This window comes from Pelmatolapia mariae, linkage group LG20 (genome assembly GCF_036321145.2).
Source record: "Pelmatolapia mariae isolate MD_Pm_ZW linkage group LG20, Pm_UMD_F_2, whole genome shotgun sequence".
NCBI classification, from domain to species: Eukaryota; Metazoa; Chordata; class Actinopteri; order Cichliformes; family Cichlidae; genus Pelmatolapia; species Pelmatolapia mariae.
The window spans coordinates 9,123,277-9,135,818 of NC_086244.1; the positions used below are offsets into that span (position 1 = coordinate 9,123,277).

Below are 12,542 nucleotides of genomic sequence, written 5' to 3' on the forward strand. Positions count from 1 at the left end.
TGACACCTCTTTTTAATCGTTTTAGCCAATAGATTCAAAGTAACGATGCCACGTTCACGTCACTTCAACCAATCAGACGTTGTAATGCCAAAACCCACGTGTGTCCAAATTTACTGCATGTGACGTCTGTCCAGTCACGTGTCTGTAGGTGGGTCTAAAATGGAGGTTGTTGACGGAAGATGGCTCTGATGCACCTAGGTAGGCATGGTAAATAACAGCAATCACGTGGTTACCGGCTACCGGCGAAAATAATGGAGGAAATCGGGACGGTAAGCCAATTTCTGTGTTAGCGCATTTGCGCCGCTGTGTGTTTTTGTGGTCTTCTTTTGCGACTAATTCAGTGAATTCTGGTCTGATCGTGGTGAAACTTGGTGTGTGGAGTCAGTGATAGCTCTGGGAGCTAACCAGCCTATTTTTAACCGCTTACATGAAGTCTGAAGAATTTCTGGTTCGGTTTTGTGTGTTTAGCGGACTTCTGCGCATTTACGTAACTGCTCGTTTAATCGCGGCTTGTTTTCGGTGTGTTTGGTGGTTGTAGAAATGGTTTATATGACATTTTAGCTGAGATTCTGGGGTTTCTGTGGATACCACACATGTCTGGATTTATATTTCTCAACCGGCGTTATAACCGATTAAACGTGATCTCCTCCTTTTTGCCCCCAATGCCGGGGGCGTGGGGCTTAAGAGGTTAAGAGGTTATAGGTTAGTTTTTTAATTTTGCACAGTCAATTCTTTTTCTTTACCCGCCATATAAATGAATTCCCCAGCTTGTCCCCAATCGCATTAAAGTGCTGTCAGATCAGTGTGCTGCACACAAAGTGTCTCCTACAGCCAAGTGGATTTTAATTACAGCTATACAGCTACTCAATGCAGGGTAAGGAACCACAGAAATACTCTATGCCATGTGAGCTGTTATAGCTTTACTACTTTATTACCGTATCACAGTAAACAGTAGTAGCAACTGTGCACATGTGACTGCGAGATATGTCTTTGTAACACTATGCAGAAGTGAAACTATGCGACTTATAGCAATGGCATCACGCTTCGCTGTTCTCTTTCTGAGGGCACAAGTAGGTCAAAGAAAAAATTAGGGTTAAAGGCTCCTCTGAGAACCATGACAGTGATAGGCTGTATACGTGCATGGGTGTTGGTGTGTGGGTTCATTCACATGTGGGTTTATGCCTGTCATCTTTTTTAGTGAATTGCTATACATTTCATTCTTAACACCATTTTCCTACTGACTTAAAGTCAGTAGAGAGAGAATTTCACTTTAACTGAAAGAAAAGCCAATTATTTCTGAGTACCTGTCTCTCCTAAAGAAAACTATAAGTATTATAATAAAATTTCTAGGGAGCTGTGGTGGCTGAAGGGTCCAATAATAAAGGTTACAATAGCAATGTTGTACTATTTTAATAGACTATTCCTCATATCCTATCGATTTTCCGTGGTACAATTATCCAACCGGTAATTACTTCATAAATTGTATTTTTGTTCCTTCTGCATAAAATGCTTAAAAATCATAACAGAATAGTTTGTTTGTTTTTTTATAATGAAGTATTGCCTTTCCCTCAACAATGAAGCTCAAGTCCCAAAGGCAACTCAACCTAACCATAGACTAAATATGTAAATATATATTTTTAGGGTAAACTAACACACTATCTATACATACAGAGGGCTCACGCAACCTGAGATTAAACAACCATGAGGCACTGGGTCTTTAAGTCTACACACGTTTGTGTGTCTAGCCAAAGGGGTGGTGGACAAGTTGGGAAGCATGGGCCACGTTTCATTAGTTCAGGGTGAACGGGACAGACTTTACCATGATGTACACACAGCATGGGACAATTAAGGAGGTAAACACAAGTAAACACACACAGCTGTTATGGGATTGTTGCTGACTAGATGAGCTACACAGAGAGAACTGGGCTACTGTGCTGCAGGGGGGAAAAACAGCAATGTCAAGACCAGACTGTTTGGACCTGCTCCAGTCTTCATTAAAGCGGGAGATTGTGCAACACACATATATAGTTTAGAGCTTATTAGCTGTTACAGCACATAAATAATGTATCAAAACCTAAGGCTAGATGCATGCTATTATGAGAGTTAATAACGGATTGAATGCATCCCTATGCATTGTTCAATATTAATTAAATAAAAGAACATGAAATAAATTATCATATAAATATTTTTTTTTAAGTTACTGAATAAATACTTAAAACTTCGGTCACTCTGTCATTTTTTTTTTGTTTTTTTCCTATTTTTATACACTTACAGGAACAGCAAATATAGTTCATTTAGAATATTTTGCTACTGTTAGCAAGTGAGAGGGCATATGGCCACACCATGTGCAGCAATAACTGTTATTACATACAATGTACATATACACTTTCTGCAAATGAGATCTGCTTATAAACTGGGAGTGTTGTTTGAAAGAAACGTCATGTTTTCAGTTAACTTGAAGGAATAATTGTGTTTGTCTGTAATTAAATGTTGTGTAGTTATCCATCAATAATAAGTATTAGCAATAGTTTTGAAATGATCATTCCTGTTTGTATCACTTACTGTTCAGCAATGATGTAGCCATCCTCTACAGGGGTACATCTCACTCCTGCCACCTCTACATTGCCGACCATATCTGAGAAAGCCAGACCAAGGTTTGTGCCATGGATGGTCACCCGGGTGCCTCCCTCTGGGGGTCCAGCCACTGGTGTCACCTATAACGTTGGAGAGAAACTAGATGTCAAATGATGTTTTTGTCTTCAGGGATGCGGCGGGTTTATAGAAACACATAAATGCGTACAGGTTTCTGTATGTGCTCAAGGGTAAATATGCTCTTTTGGTCCAGGTGGCTGTAAAAGCAATTAAGTGTACTCCCCACTCCTACATCCACAAAATGTCAGAACATGCCATGAGTCACTGTGACAAGAGCAACTTCTAATCACAACAGCACCTAATTACACTTGTTTTGCAGCTCTTCTTGTTAAAATGTGGCATTATACCCATCCACACACCATACATACATAATCACAAGTGAATACAAAGGTTTTTTTTCTTTTACAATTTCGTTCTCCTGCAACAGCAAATCTTTAAATAAAAAAGGAACTTTGGGATAAAGAAGAAACTGTTTTTAACACTCAGCAAAGCCACCTGCTCAGAATCTACCCTGCTTAACATGGATGTTAAATCTAACAAGGGGGGATACTAATGATTAGTGAAGACCACCTACTCATAAAATGCAATATGGCTGCCCAGCATGACCTTGGCACAGGGTGGCACAGTGCCTTCTGTGCTGCAGAGTCCTGTTGAGGCACCAACCTGGCCATCACACAGCCATTTAAACACAAGAGGACAAGATAAGGAGGAGGAGTAAAAACAAAAACGAGAACACAGAGTGAAATGGAAAAAAGGTTAAAAAAAGATCAAGAGAGTAGGCAATACTGTGCAGTCACCAAAGGAATACAAAAAAACCAAGAGAGAGGAGGGCAGCAGGGAGGATAGACTGTCACTTTGCTGTGTGGGGCTGCTATGTAAACAATCAATACGCTATTACTGACCATGCAAGCAGAAGGGAAAAAACAAGAGTCAGTTGTACCCGCTCACTGAACTGCAAACCCCCACGTGATGGCAACCCTTTAAGACTTGCTGTACACCCTCTCTCCCCACCCCCAACACCCACTAGGGCATTGCGGCTTCCCTGTGGGATGCTGGCATTGTAATCTAGATTCAGTGGACATTAATTGCTCTGGATGTAAAGTAAGTGTGTCACTGCAACGCCTGAGGGGCCTGAATACATGAATCTTTTAGCACTGCTTGGGCATGCAGGGTATAGAAGGGGGGAACATAATGGCTAAATATATCCATGTCAGGCGATGGCAGCAGCTATTCGAGTAGACTTAGTGATGGTTACATAAGCAATGTGAGGGCCTGTGAGAAAACAAGGGAGGGGGAAAAAAAAGAAAGGAAAAGCACGAAGAGGAAGGGAATGGAAGAAAGAAGAGTGAAAATGGGGTGAGCAGCGCGGGAAAAGTGGACGCCGTTTCAGTCCCATCAGACAAGACTGGTGACAGGTGAGGCAGGGACGGTGACAGGACAGCAGTGCTGTATCACAGACGGGCATGCTAAAAGCTTGGGAGTCCTCCTCCTTCTACTTAGAGACTGAAATGGACACTTCCCATAGTGGACCAAGGACATGACGATAGTCCAATTCATGCAGAAAACCCACTTCACTGAGTTCCCCACTGGCAGACAGAGCCTTGATTCATCTGGATCATGGAAAAAACTATCACTTCAAAGATGCACCAGGCTGTGAGGCATAAGAGAACTTCTGCTCTTTGTCTTTGTGTCTGCATTTCTAACACATACAAAGGAACCAGATCTATAAAGAATCTTTTTTTGTTTACAAGACTAATTTGATTGCCAATCAGATTAGTTCTAATGGTCTTTATAGACAAATAAAAGTAGTCAGCATTATATACTATCATCTGTTTATATTTCACTGCAAAATTATCTTGTTTGCATCACTCTTTCTTTGTTTTCTTCCCATCCATCATCTTATCTCCCCAGGCTATGTGACACATCTTCCTCTTCCTCTAGTTTGCTTGTTTTGCTTTACCAAACTGTATTTCAGAAGGGGAAAAGGAAGCGTCGCTGGTCATGCACACACACGCCCTTCTGCCCCAGCTCCCTTTTCCCACCCAGTGCTGCCATGCCATGCTCCCTATGTAATCCTTTTAGCAGCAGTGCTGCTGCCCGCCTGGCATTGTCACACTGTCAATAGAGGGTAATTCCCAGCAAACAGGCAGTCAGCTTGCAAGCCACTCTCCCTGCTCCTACTCATGCAGTCTCTCTGGCATAATGTATCTCTCTCTGGCTAAGAGACGATGATTTCCCAACAAAAGAATAAATGAAAAAACACTAGAATCAATAAAGATAAAAATGCATGGCTTAAGTACAAAAAAAGACATTCTGATGTACAAGAAATAAATTTCCAGAAAAAAAATGCTGGCTAGTTTTGAGAAGACACCTTGTTATTCTGAGAAATAACAAAAACTATGGCGACAGAGAGAAATGGGCTTCAATGTGAATAACCTGGGGCTGTCTGTCAGCGTGGTGCTGACATATTCAGCTGAAGTAATGGCGGGGAAAGATGTGCTGATGCAGCCAATGCTAAACTCAATACATAGAGCAGAGTGCAATACACCAACCGAGCTGCCTTCAGGCTATGCAAGCCAAGCATGTCACTGTAACTACGGCAGCTGACCGAGCCCGGTGGAATTCAGCAATAATAATATTTAATCACCTCATTTACTATTAAAATCCATAATACGAAAAAAATCTACTGTATGTTCATTATTATCTACTTTCAATAAAGCTTGGATATATAGGATAAGATCTTTTTATGCCCTTAAAAACACCACAGTGGGAGATTTCTGTTTTTCCCAAAGCTCTATGTTTGGCTTTTGAAATTAAACAACCTTTGATATCATTTAGAAGCTTGCAGATAATCTCTTTGTCTTGCCACTCAGACTAATTCTTAGCTCAGACTAATTCTAGCATGTCACATTTAATTGTGAGAAGCATTTAATGGGCTTGATAAAACCCCAGTGATCGCTTGTTCCAGAACAAACTGCAATCTAAATACTTTATAGAGTCTTGAATGTCTTGTAATAGGCTAAGACATATTGGTTACAATGAAAATGAGCTGTAAACAAGTAAAAAACAAAAGAAGACTATGTAAAAAAAAAAAAAAAACAAGACCTGTGCGTTTGAATGGGGAATTGTAACCTATCATCTGGTTTGCATGTGAATCTGTGGGGTGCTGAGCAATACTTTATTCTTCAGCTGGCAGATTTCATAAAGGTCAGCATCCATACAGTACAGAAGCACTCTCGGGGTTACAGCAGTAAGCGGAGTTCAGTTGTAGTCTGATAACAGCTGACAGGCCTGCTATCCCTGTGGAGTTCAAAATATCAACAAAAAGCATGCATTCACTTGCATGTTTGAGGAAGAAAGAGAAAAAAGGAATCCCATATTTTTTTCTTTCCTAAGGCTATAGCTAGATGTTTATATTTACTGTCACTAGAGGCAGGGGAGCTTCTTTGCTATACAGTTAACTCATACAGAAACCACGGCCAAAGCGTATTGAGGAAACGCCTTTCATATGCCCATCTAACTCCCAGCTTCATTTGATGTTGTTCCCTCTGCTGTTAGCAGGGGCTTACATCTCTTCAATATTAATGGCCCGTGGTGGGAGGCACCATGGCACTTAATAGAAACATTAATTATTCAAAAGGCCTATCTTGTGGAAGGCACATCTACTAATGTGTTAGTATGTATACAAATCAGCTCTTGATGGGGGCTTTGGTGCATACAATCAAAACCAAATTTATTAATAAATTCAGCCCAACAGGGGGATGTCGGCTTCTTAAAGAAACTGTAATCACTGAGAGACGGGAGGGGGGTGGGGGCGGGGGTGCTAGGACGATGCACAAATGATGAGCGCTGGCTTCACTACCAATGATGAGTAGAAAATAGGTGTGTCTGTCTGAAGTACATGCTCACGCAGAGTTGATTTTGCCACCTACAGCCATAAACAGATCTGATTTTAGATTGGCCTCAGGAGCCCCCCACGCCCAAACTTCCCCCCTACTCCCCGGCTCCTTTGTTCTTCCCACCTTTCATGACTTTACATCTCCCCCTCCGTCTTTTGTTGTCTTACTTGAATCGTTTCACCTCACTCAAACCATTCATACATTCACAAGTTAAATTTTTTATTTTTCTTCCACTTAAAAGGAAAGACTGACCGTGTAGCTCTGCTTCTGTAATATATTGTCAATCACTGGTTTTTGATTGAAGTGCTATTTGAAGAATAATATAAAAATAATAATTATGCCAGTCATTTCCCCTGTGAGCTTTTTCCTTTGGCTTGCCATGTCATTTCAAAACCGGTTTATTATATTCTGTAGTTTTCAGATTTGCTTTTGACATCATTGCTTAAACATTGGACAACTGATGGATGCAGTATAGATATAGTAATGCAAGGTTCTCAATGTTTAAGCTTACTTTTGGTTACATGTTTTATTTATTGCTTCTTTTGTGCTCTTCACTATTGCAAGTCCCATTGCATGATGTGTCAAAGTCTCCAACTCATGATAATGGATGTAATTTGGCAAAAAGAGTCAGAAACAGTTAAACACAGAGACACAACAACAAAACACGAGGAGGTATAAGACAGCAGGGAAAAGAAAAAAGAAGATCGGTCGGACTTCAGCTTGCGTATTTTTCGTGATTATTTGCGTGTATTATAGCAAATCAATTACCCTAGTTGTTAGCTTCAGTTTTTAATTGGCTAGAGTTACATGTGGGTATGTAGTGGAGGAAAAAGAAGCTAAATGAATAAATGTGGAGGCAGATAGGTCTGGTAGGTGAACCACAATGCATTGGTGTGTTACCAAGCTAATTAAATAGTCTGTCCCTCCTGGCCTGACTCCTCTGTGACAGCAGACCGACAGTGGGGGCTTTGAGTAAGCAAAGGTCTGCTTGTGGAAAACAAATAAGCACTTCCAGGTCATGATCCCGATCTTGCTGATGTGGAGGACATCCAGCTATTGGGTTCTAGTCATGTCTGCGAAAACTCAGCATGAGAGAAAAAACAAAAAGGAGCACCGCTCATTCACTTGCTTATGAATACAAAGATAATAAAAAAAAAACTACGATTACTTGCTTGTGAAATTCCCTTTTTAACAGTTATTGGTGCCAAAGAACTTTCAAAGGGCTGGAATAACCTTGTGTGAGGACAAAAGACATTAAAATCTATGAGCAGGCAGCTGTGCCTACTGCACAAAGAGAAAGCAGATGTCAAAAAGACAGCCCTTTAAAACTACAAATCTCAAGCTCTATTTCTGTGCGTGCATGTGTGTCTGTGTGTGCGTGTGCATGTATTTGTGTGTCCTTGCCCTTGGATAAGTCCTGAAGATGAAAAGAACTCTCATAAGAATAAGCACCTGCGAGTATAACACATACAGCCGCACAGGTACATAAACAGCCATACATATAATTTTTGCTTTTAAGCAAATAAGGATAGATAAACACAGAAAAAGAAAAGGCAAGATAAAAGGCAGACAGAAAGGCAACAAACATTTAAGGATGTGCAGGCATTAGGTGGGCCAAGCACAGTGGGGAGCCTATTGAAGGTTTATTCTCATTCTTTCTGAGTCCACACAAAACCAAAGTAAAGTAGAACAGCTGCTTCTCATGCAACACCTCGTTCTATCTTGTACAAGATAAAAATTTAAATTTATCAGAGGTCCTATCCATCTCTCAAGAATCCCGCTATTATCACTTCAACTTAAATGTTAAAAAACAGCATGCCAGAATCAAGTGTATTCTTATTCTGCTGCAATTTAGTGATCATGATGTGCTTTGGAGAATACAGAACAGGTTTTTCACTTTGTAACTGCATTGCCACTGGCACAGATGACAATGTCTTATTAAGCCGTTTTAAGCTGTCTGAGCTGTTAACTTTGAATTTTAAGTATACTTCTACAGTCTCAGCTGAGCGCCTCATGACCCTCTGTGAAAGAACTGTGACAAGATGCAAGACACACCTTGCAACGGAAGCTGATAATTACATATCGATCGACCGCTGGATCTGTGTGGGCAGGTAGGAAGGACAGACGAGGGATTATAGGTACTGACCTCAGTGATGCGTGGGTTGGTGCACTTCACATTCTTGCTGGACAGGTTCAGCCAGCGGGTTGTGTAAGGGTTGATGGGGGGGCAGTGGTGCCTCAGTGTACACCTTCCCTCACCACTGCACCAGCCACACTGGAATTTCCTCTCTGCCTTTAGACACATGCCGCAGCTGTCCCGCTGGGCTGCACACTTGTACAAGTGCACTGTGGGATGACATGGGCAATACAGTGAACATACCAATAAGTATTGCTGTTATTGTTAAAAGGAAAACTGATAGATAGTCTGCTACGAGTAAAATATTTTTCAAATTTCTTAAATACTCTACAAATGATTTGACATGAATACATAAAAATGCTTTTGTGACCTCTCACAAAAAAATGCAATGTTTGCACCAACAAAAATATCCCAAAAATGACAGTGTCCATCCTATTTTCTAGCAGATATTGACATCAGCATCTTTTGTTCTTACCTTTAATATTTTCTGGGTTGTCAATAATAAAGTTGCCGTTCCACACCACTGAGAAATCCACAGGAAGCTCACTGATTTTCATTCCTTCATACAGATACTAGAGGCCACAGAGTGATGAAGCGGGAGAAAGAGATAGAGATTGGGATAGAAGCAGAAAAGAGAGGAGGATTTCAATGGGAAGTCTGGGAATTCGAATCCCCGTGAACCCTAGTGGAGGCAGTACTGTGTCCTTCCAATATTACCCCATACTTACATCATCTCAGTATCTGAGGAGCTGATAAAGTGAAAAGCCACAAGATATGGGACAGCTGGGCAGGAGCTTGAGCTTCCCTCTGGCCTTTATTGATGCTGTGCTTAACTGCCTCCCATGCGCTTAATTCTAGCCTGACTTTCATTGCCCAAGTGTGTTTTTGTGTTTGTGTTTGTGTGTGTGCGGGAGAGAGCGAAAGACTGGAAAGTAAAACATGTATGCCTGTGGTACCTCTGGGAATATACTACAGAAGTCGGCAGTATATTGACTTCTGAAGGCAGACTCATGCTACAGTCTTCTTCTGTATAATTATCTATGATGATGGCTACTATTTCTCCACTGACTAAATAACATACACACACACAAGCATACACATGGTATGGGATTCAGGCTATTATCTGTTTTTGTATACGGTATTTAAAATGTGTGCGTAATTATATAATGGAGAATTACAGACAAATCAAATTACACATCATCAATTGCACTCATACTGTCTCAGAGTGAAAAGGCACCGCACAACCTACCGAACTGTTCTGGCACTGTACACTGGAGCTGTTGAAGCGGAGGGCAGTGACTCGGTGGCTGACCCCCTGGATGTGCAGGACACACTCATAGCCCCGCTGGCCAGACTGGGGCTGTGGCAGATTCTTGGCCTTCAGGGTTACAGGCTTCACCTCACCTGCTGGGATCAGAATTTCCTCAGAGCGCACTAGCTGGGGACAGTCCTGGAAGGATAAAGCAGAGAGGGTCCACAAAAAAGAAAAACGTTCCACTTTCATGTTTAGCAAGACAAGGAGAACAAAAGAACTTTGCAATAATGGTGAAAAAGGAGGATGATTATAAGTAGGAAACACAATATGTGGAATTAATGTGGAAATTAATTCTAAGTTAGAATTTAAAACTGATTTCTGTGACCTTGGAAAGCTATGAGCTGCGTTGAAATACACATTCTCAAGAGAGGAATTATGAAACTGCTCAATTCGTCAAAACTGAGAATGGTATCAGTAGTCAGTGGTTTAAAGTATTCAGTAATAATGGAGGTCGTTGCTATTTGAAATACTCTGAGAAAACTGCCTTTATGGCTTTACACAATGAAGCTTCACTCTTAATGGCCTTTAGCTTTGTGAATCTTTACATCTTAAGTCAATTAAAGCATAGATACAATATCATAAAGCGATATTCAAATATACCTTTGGATTGTAGGGTTGCTAAAATAAAATGTTACTGATGTCATAGAGAAAGGCTGGTCTTAATTCATAATTGTGAGTACTGCATCTAATCTTACCACTAAAGCGCTGTGTGACATGCACAGCAAATACATATGAACTGAGGCAATGCAAGCGGGCTACTCATATATGTACAGAAGAGTGATTATTAACAAGTTTCTTTTAATACAAGTGAATGGGTTTAAATGAATAAAGGCAAACACTTAAAATCCCAGTAGTGTAAATGTGCATAGCTAGTGACATAGTGATCATTATTGATGTGGTCAAAATGATCTTGTGTCATTGTTAAGACATGTTAAGCTCAGTAACTCCAAGGATAATAGACTGTTAATTGCTATTGCAGAGAACAAGAGCTCTGAATGAGTAGCACCACTTCAGAAATAGAAAAGCTTAGATGGCTGTCTTTCTGAAGACATGCCCCGAGGCTGACACAGAGCTGAAACGCAGTGCAGGAGGCAGGTAGAAAGAAACCAAGTGCAAATATGCACAAGGAAGGGTGAAAGAGAGAGAGAGAGGAAAAGATGGATTAGGTTATAAGTCCGTGTGTCTGTGCATGTGCGTTCCACCAACCTCAGAAGCGTTGACCCGTCCCTCCTGGAAGGAACAGCTGGAGGGGTCATGGGTGCACAAGTTGCGGTATTTGCACCAGTGGCACCGGAAGGCACTGTTCACACATGACAGACACCTGCAGGAACACACAAACACACACATGCACACACACTGAGTGAAAGGGAAAAAAAAAAGAACAGTGCAGTCAAGGAGGGACAACGAGTTTGCCAAAGTAGGGGGAAGTGCCACGTAGGAAATGAGTTCATGTCCCAAGTGGGCACCTGCTGTTGTTGTGCCCTTGTGGTTGGCACAGTACCTAATAGCTGCTAGGCCAAATTCTCCCTGCATACATTTTCCTCCACCATATATTAATACGTGTGACATGTGTGAATAGGAGACCACAATCACAATAAGAAAGAGAGAGATGGAGAGGTGGAGTGTTATACTAGTAAGATAGCAGTAATGAGGAAAAATGGCTTGAGCCTGCAATTATTATTATCCCTGCATTGTTGTTGAGATACAGTATAGTTTGAATTTCACTCAATATATATATAGGTTCTTAAAACTAGTATAAGCACACAAAATGTACAATTTACTTCTGAAATGTAGTGAAGTAGTTGTAAAATATAGCTAAAATGTACTTAAATACACAAAAAACTATTTCAATTTTGTATTTCAGTAAGTGCACTTTCCAACACTGTATATAGAAACTATATAGATGAACAGAAGGTGAGATGAATCAAAACAAGAATGGCCAAAGAAAACAAGTTGATGGGAAAATACTAGGTACAAGACATGCTATTCTGCGTGTTACCAAAGCAAACCAAAGCAAGCACAGCACTCACTTTTAATAGACTGTGATGGGATTTTACTGTGCTATGTATTTTTGAGCAGTTGTTCAAAAGGGGTGGGCTGGGGGTGTTGTCACAACTGGTTCTCTCTTTCGTTGTCTCTTTTTTGCACATATGCTCATCGTGAAATATTATCACTGAGGCAAAAATCATCAGAGTGATCTCTGTCAAGAAGCCTAATTTGAATGAATCGGGCTGATTCACTATCAGGAATATACAGGGAACGGTATATGCAGTAAGAGGGAAGTAACATAGGAGTTGGCATTACTGAAAGGATGGTGTATGCCCTTTTCAAATGTATGCATATTTCTTTGCACGTGTGGCTGTGTGCACTCTGTTTGTCATCAACGATTAACTGAGCTGATGTGAGAGTTGGTAATTGCATTCTGTGCTACTCAGGCAAGGTTCTCAAACAGCAATATGAAGAGAAAAGAGACAAAACACGAAGAGAGAGATGCAGAGTAACACTGCCTGCTTTTATCTAGCAAAGGAGACAATGGCTA

At 40.8% G+C, this 12,542-nt stretch overlaps 1 protein-coding gene across 2 annotated transcripts in view; it reads right to left on the reverse strand.

Annotated features, from left to right (window-relative positions):
• Positions 1–12,542, reverse strand: part of plxna2 (plexin A2) — a 160,267-nt gene that overhangs the window by 43,512 nt on the left and 104,213 nt on the right. For both annotated transcript variants that reach the window (XM_063465510.1, XM_063465509.1), the window contains exons 9-13: positions 11,210–11,324; positions 9,938–10,138; positions 9,164–9,260; positions 8,698–8,897; positions 2,563–2,714 (exon numbers count right to left, since the gene is read on the reverse strand). In XM_063465510.1, coding sequence (XP_063321580.1) covers positions 2,563–2,714; positions 8,698–8,897; positions 9,164–9,260; positions 9,938–10,138; positions 11,210–11,324 — 765 coding nt within the window. The remainder of the gene's footprint in view (positions 1–2,562; positions 2,715–8,697; positions 8,898–9,163; positions 9,261–9,937; positions 10,139–11,209; positions 11,325–12,542) is intronic.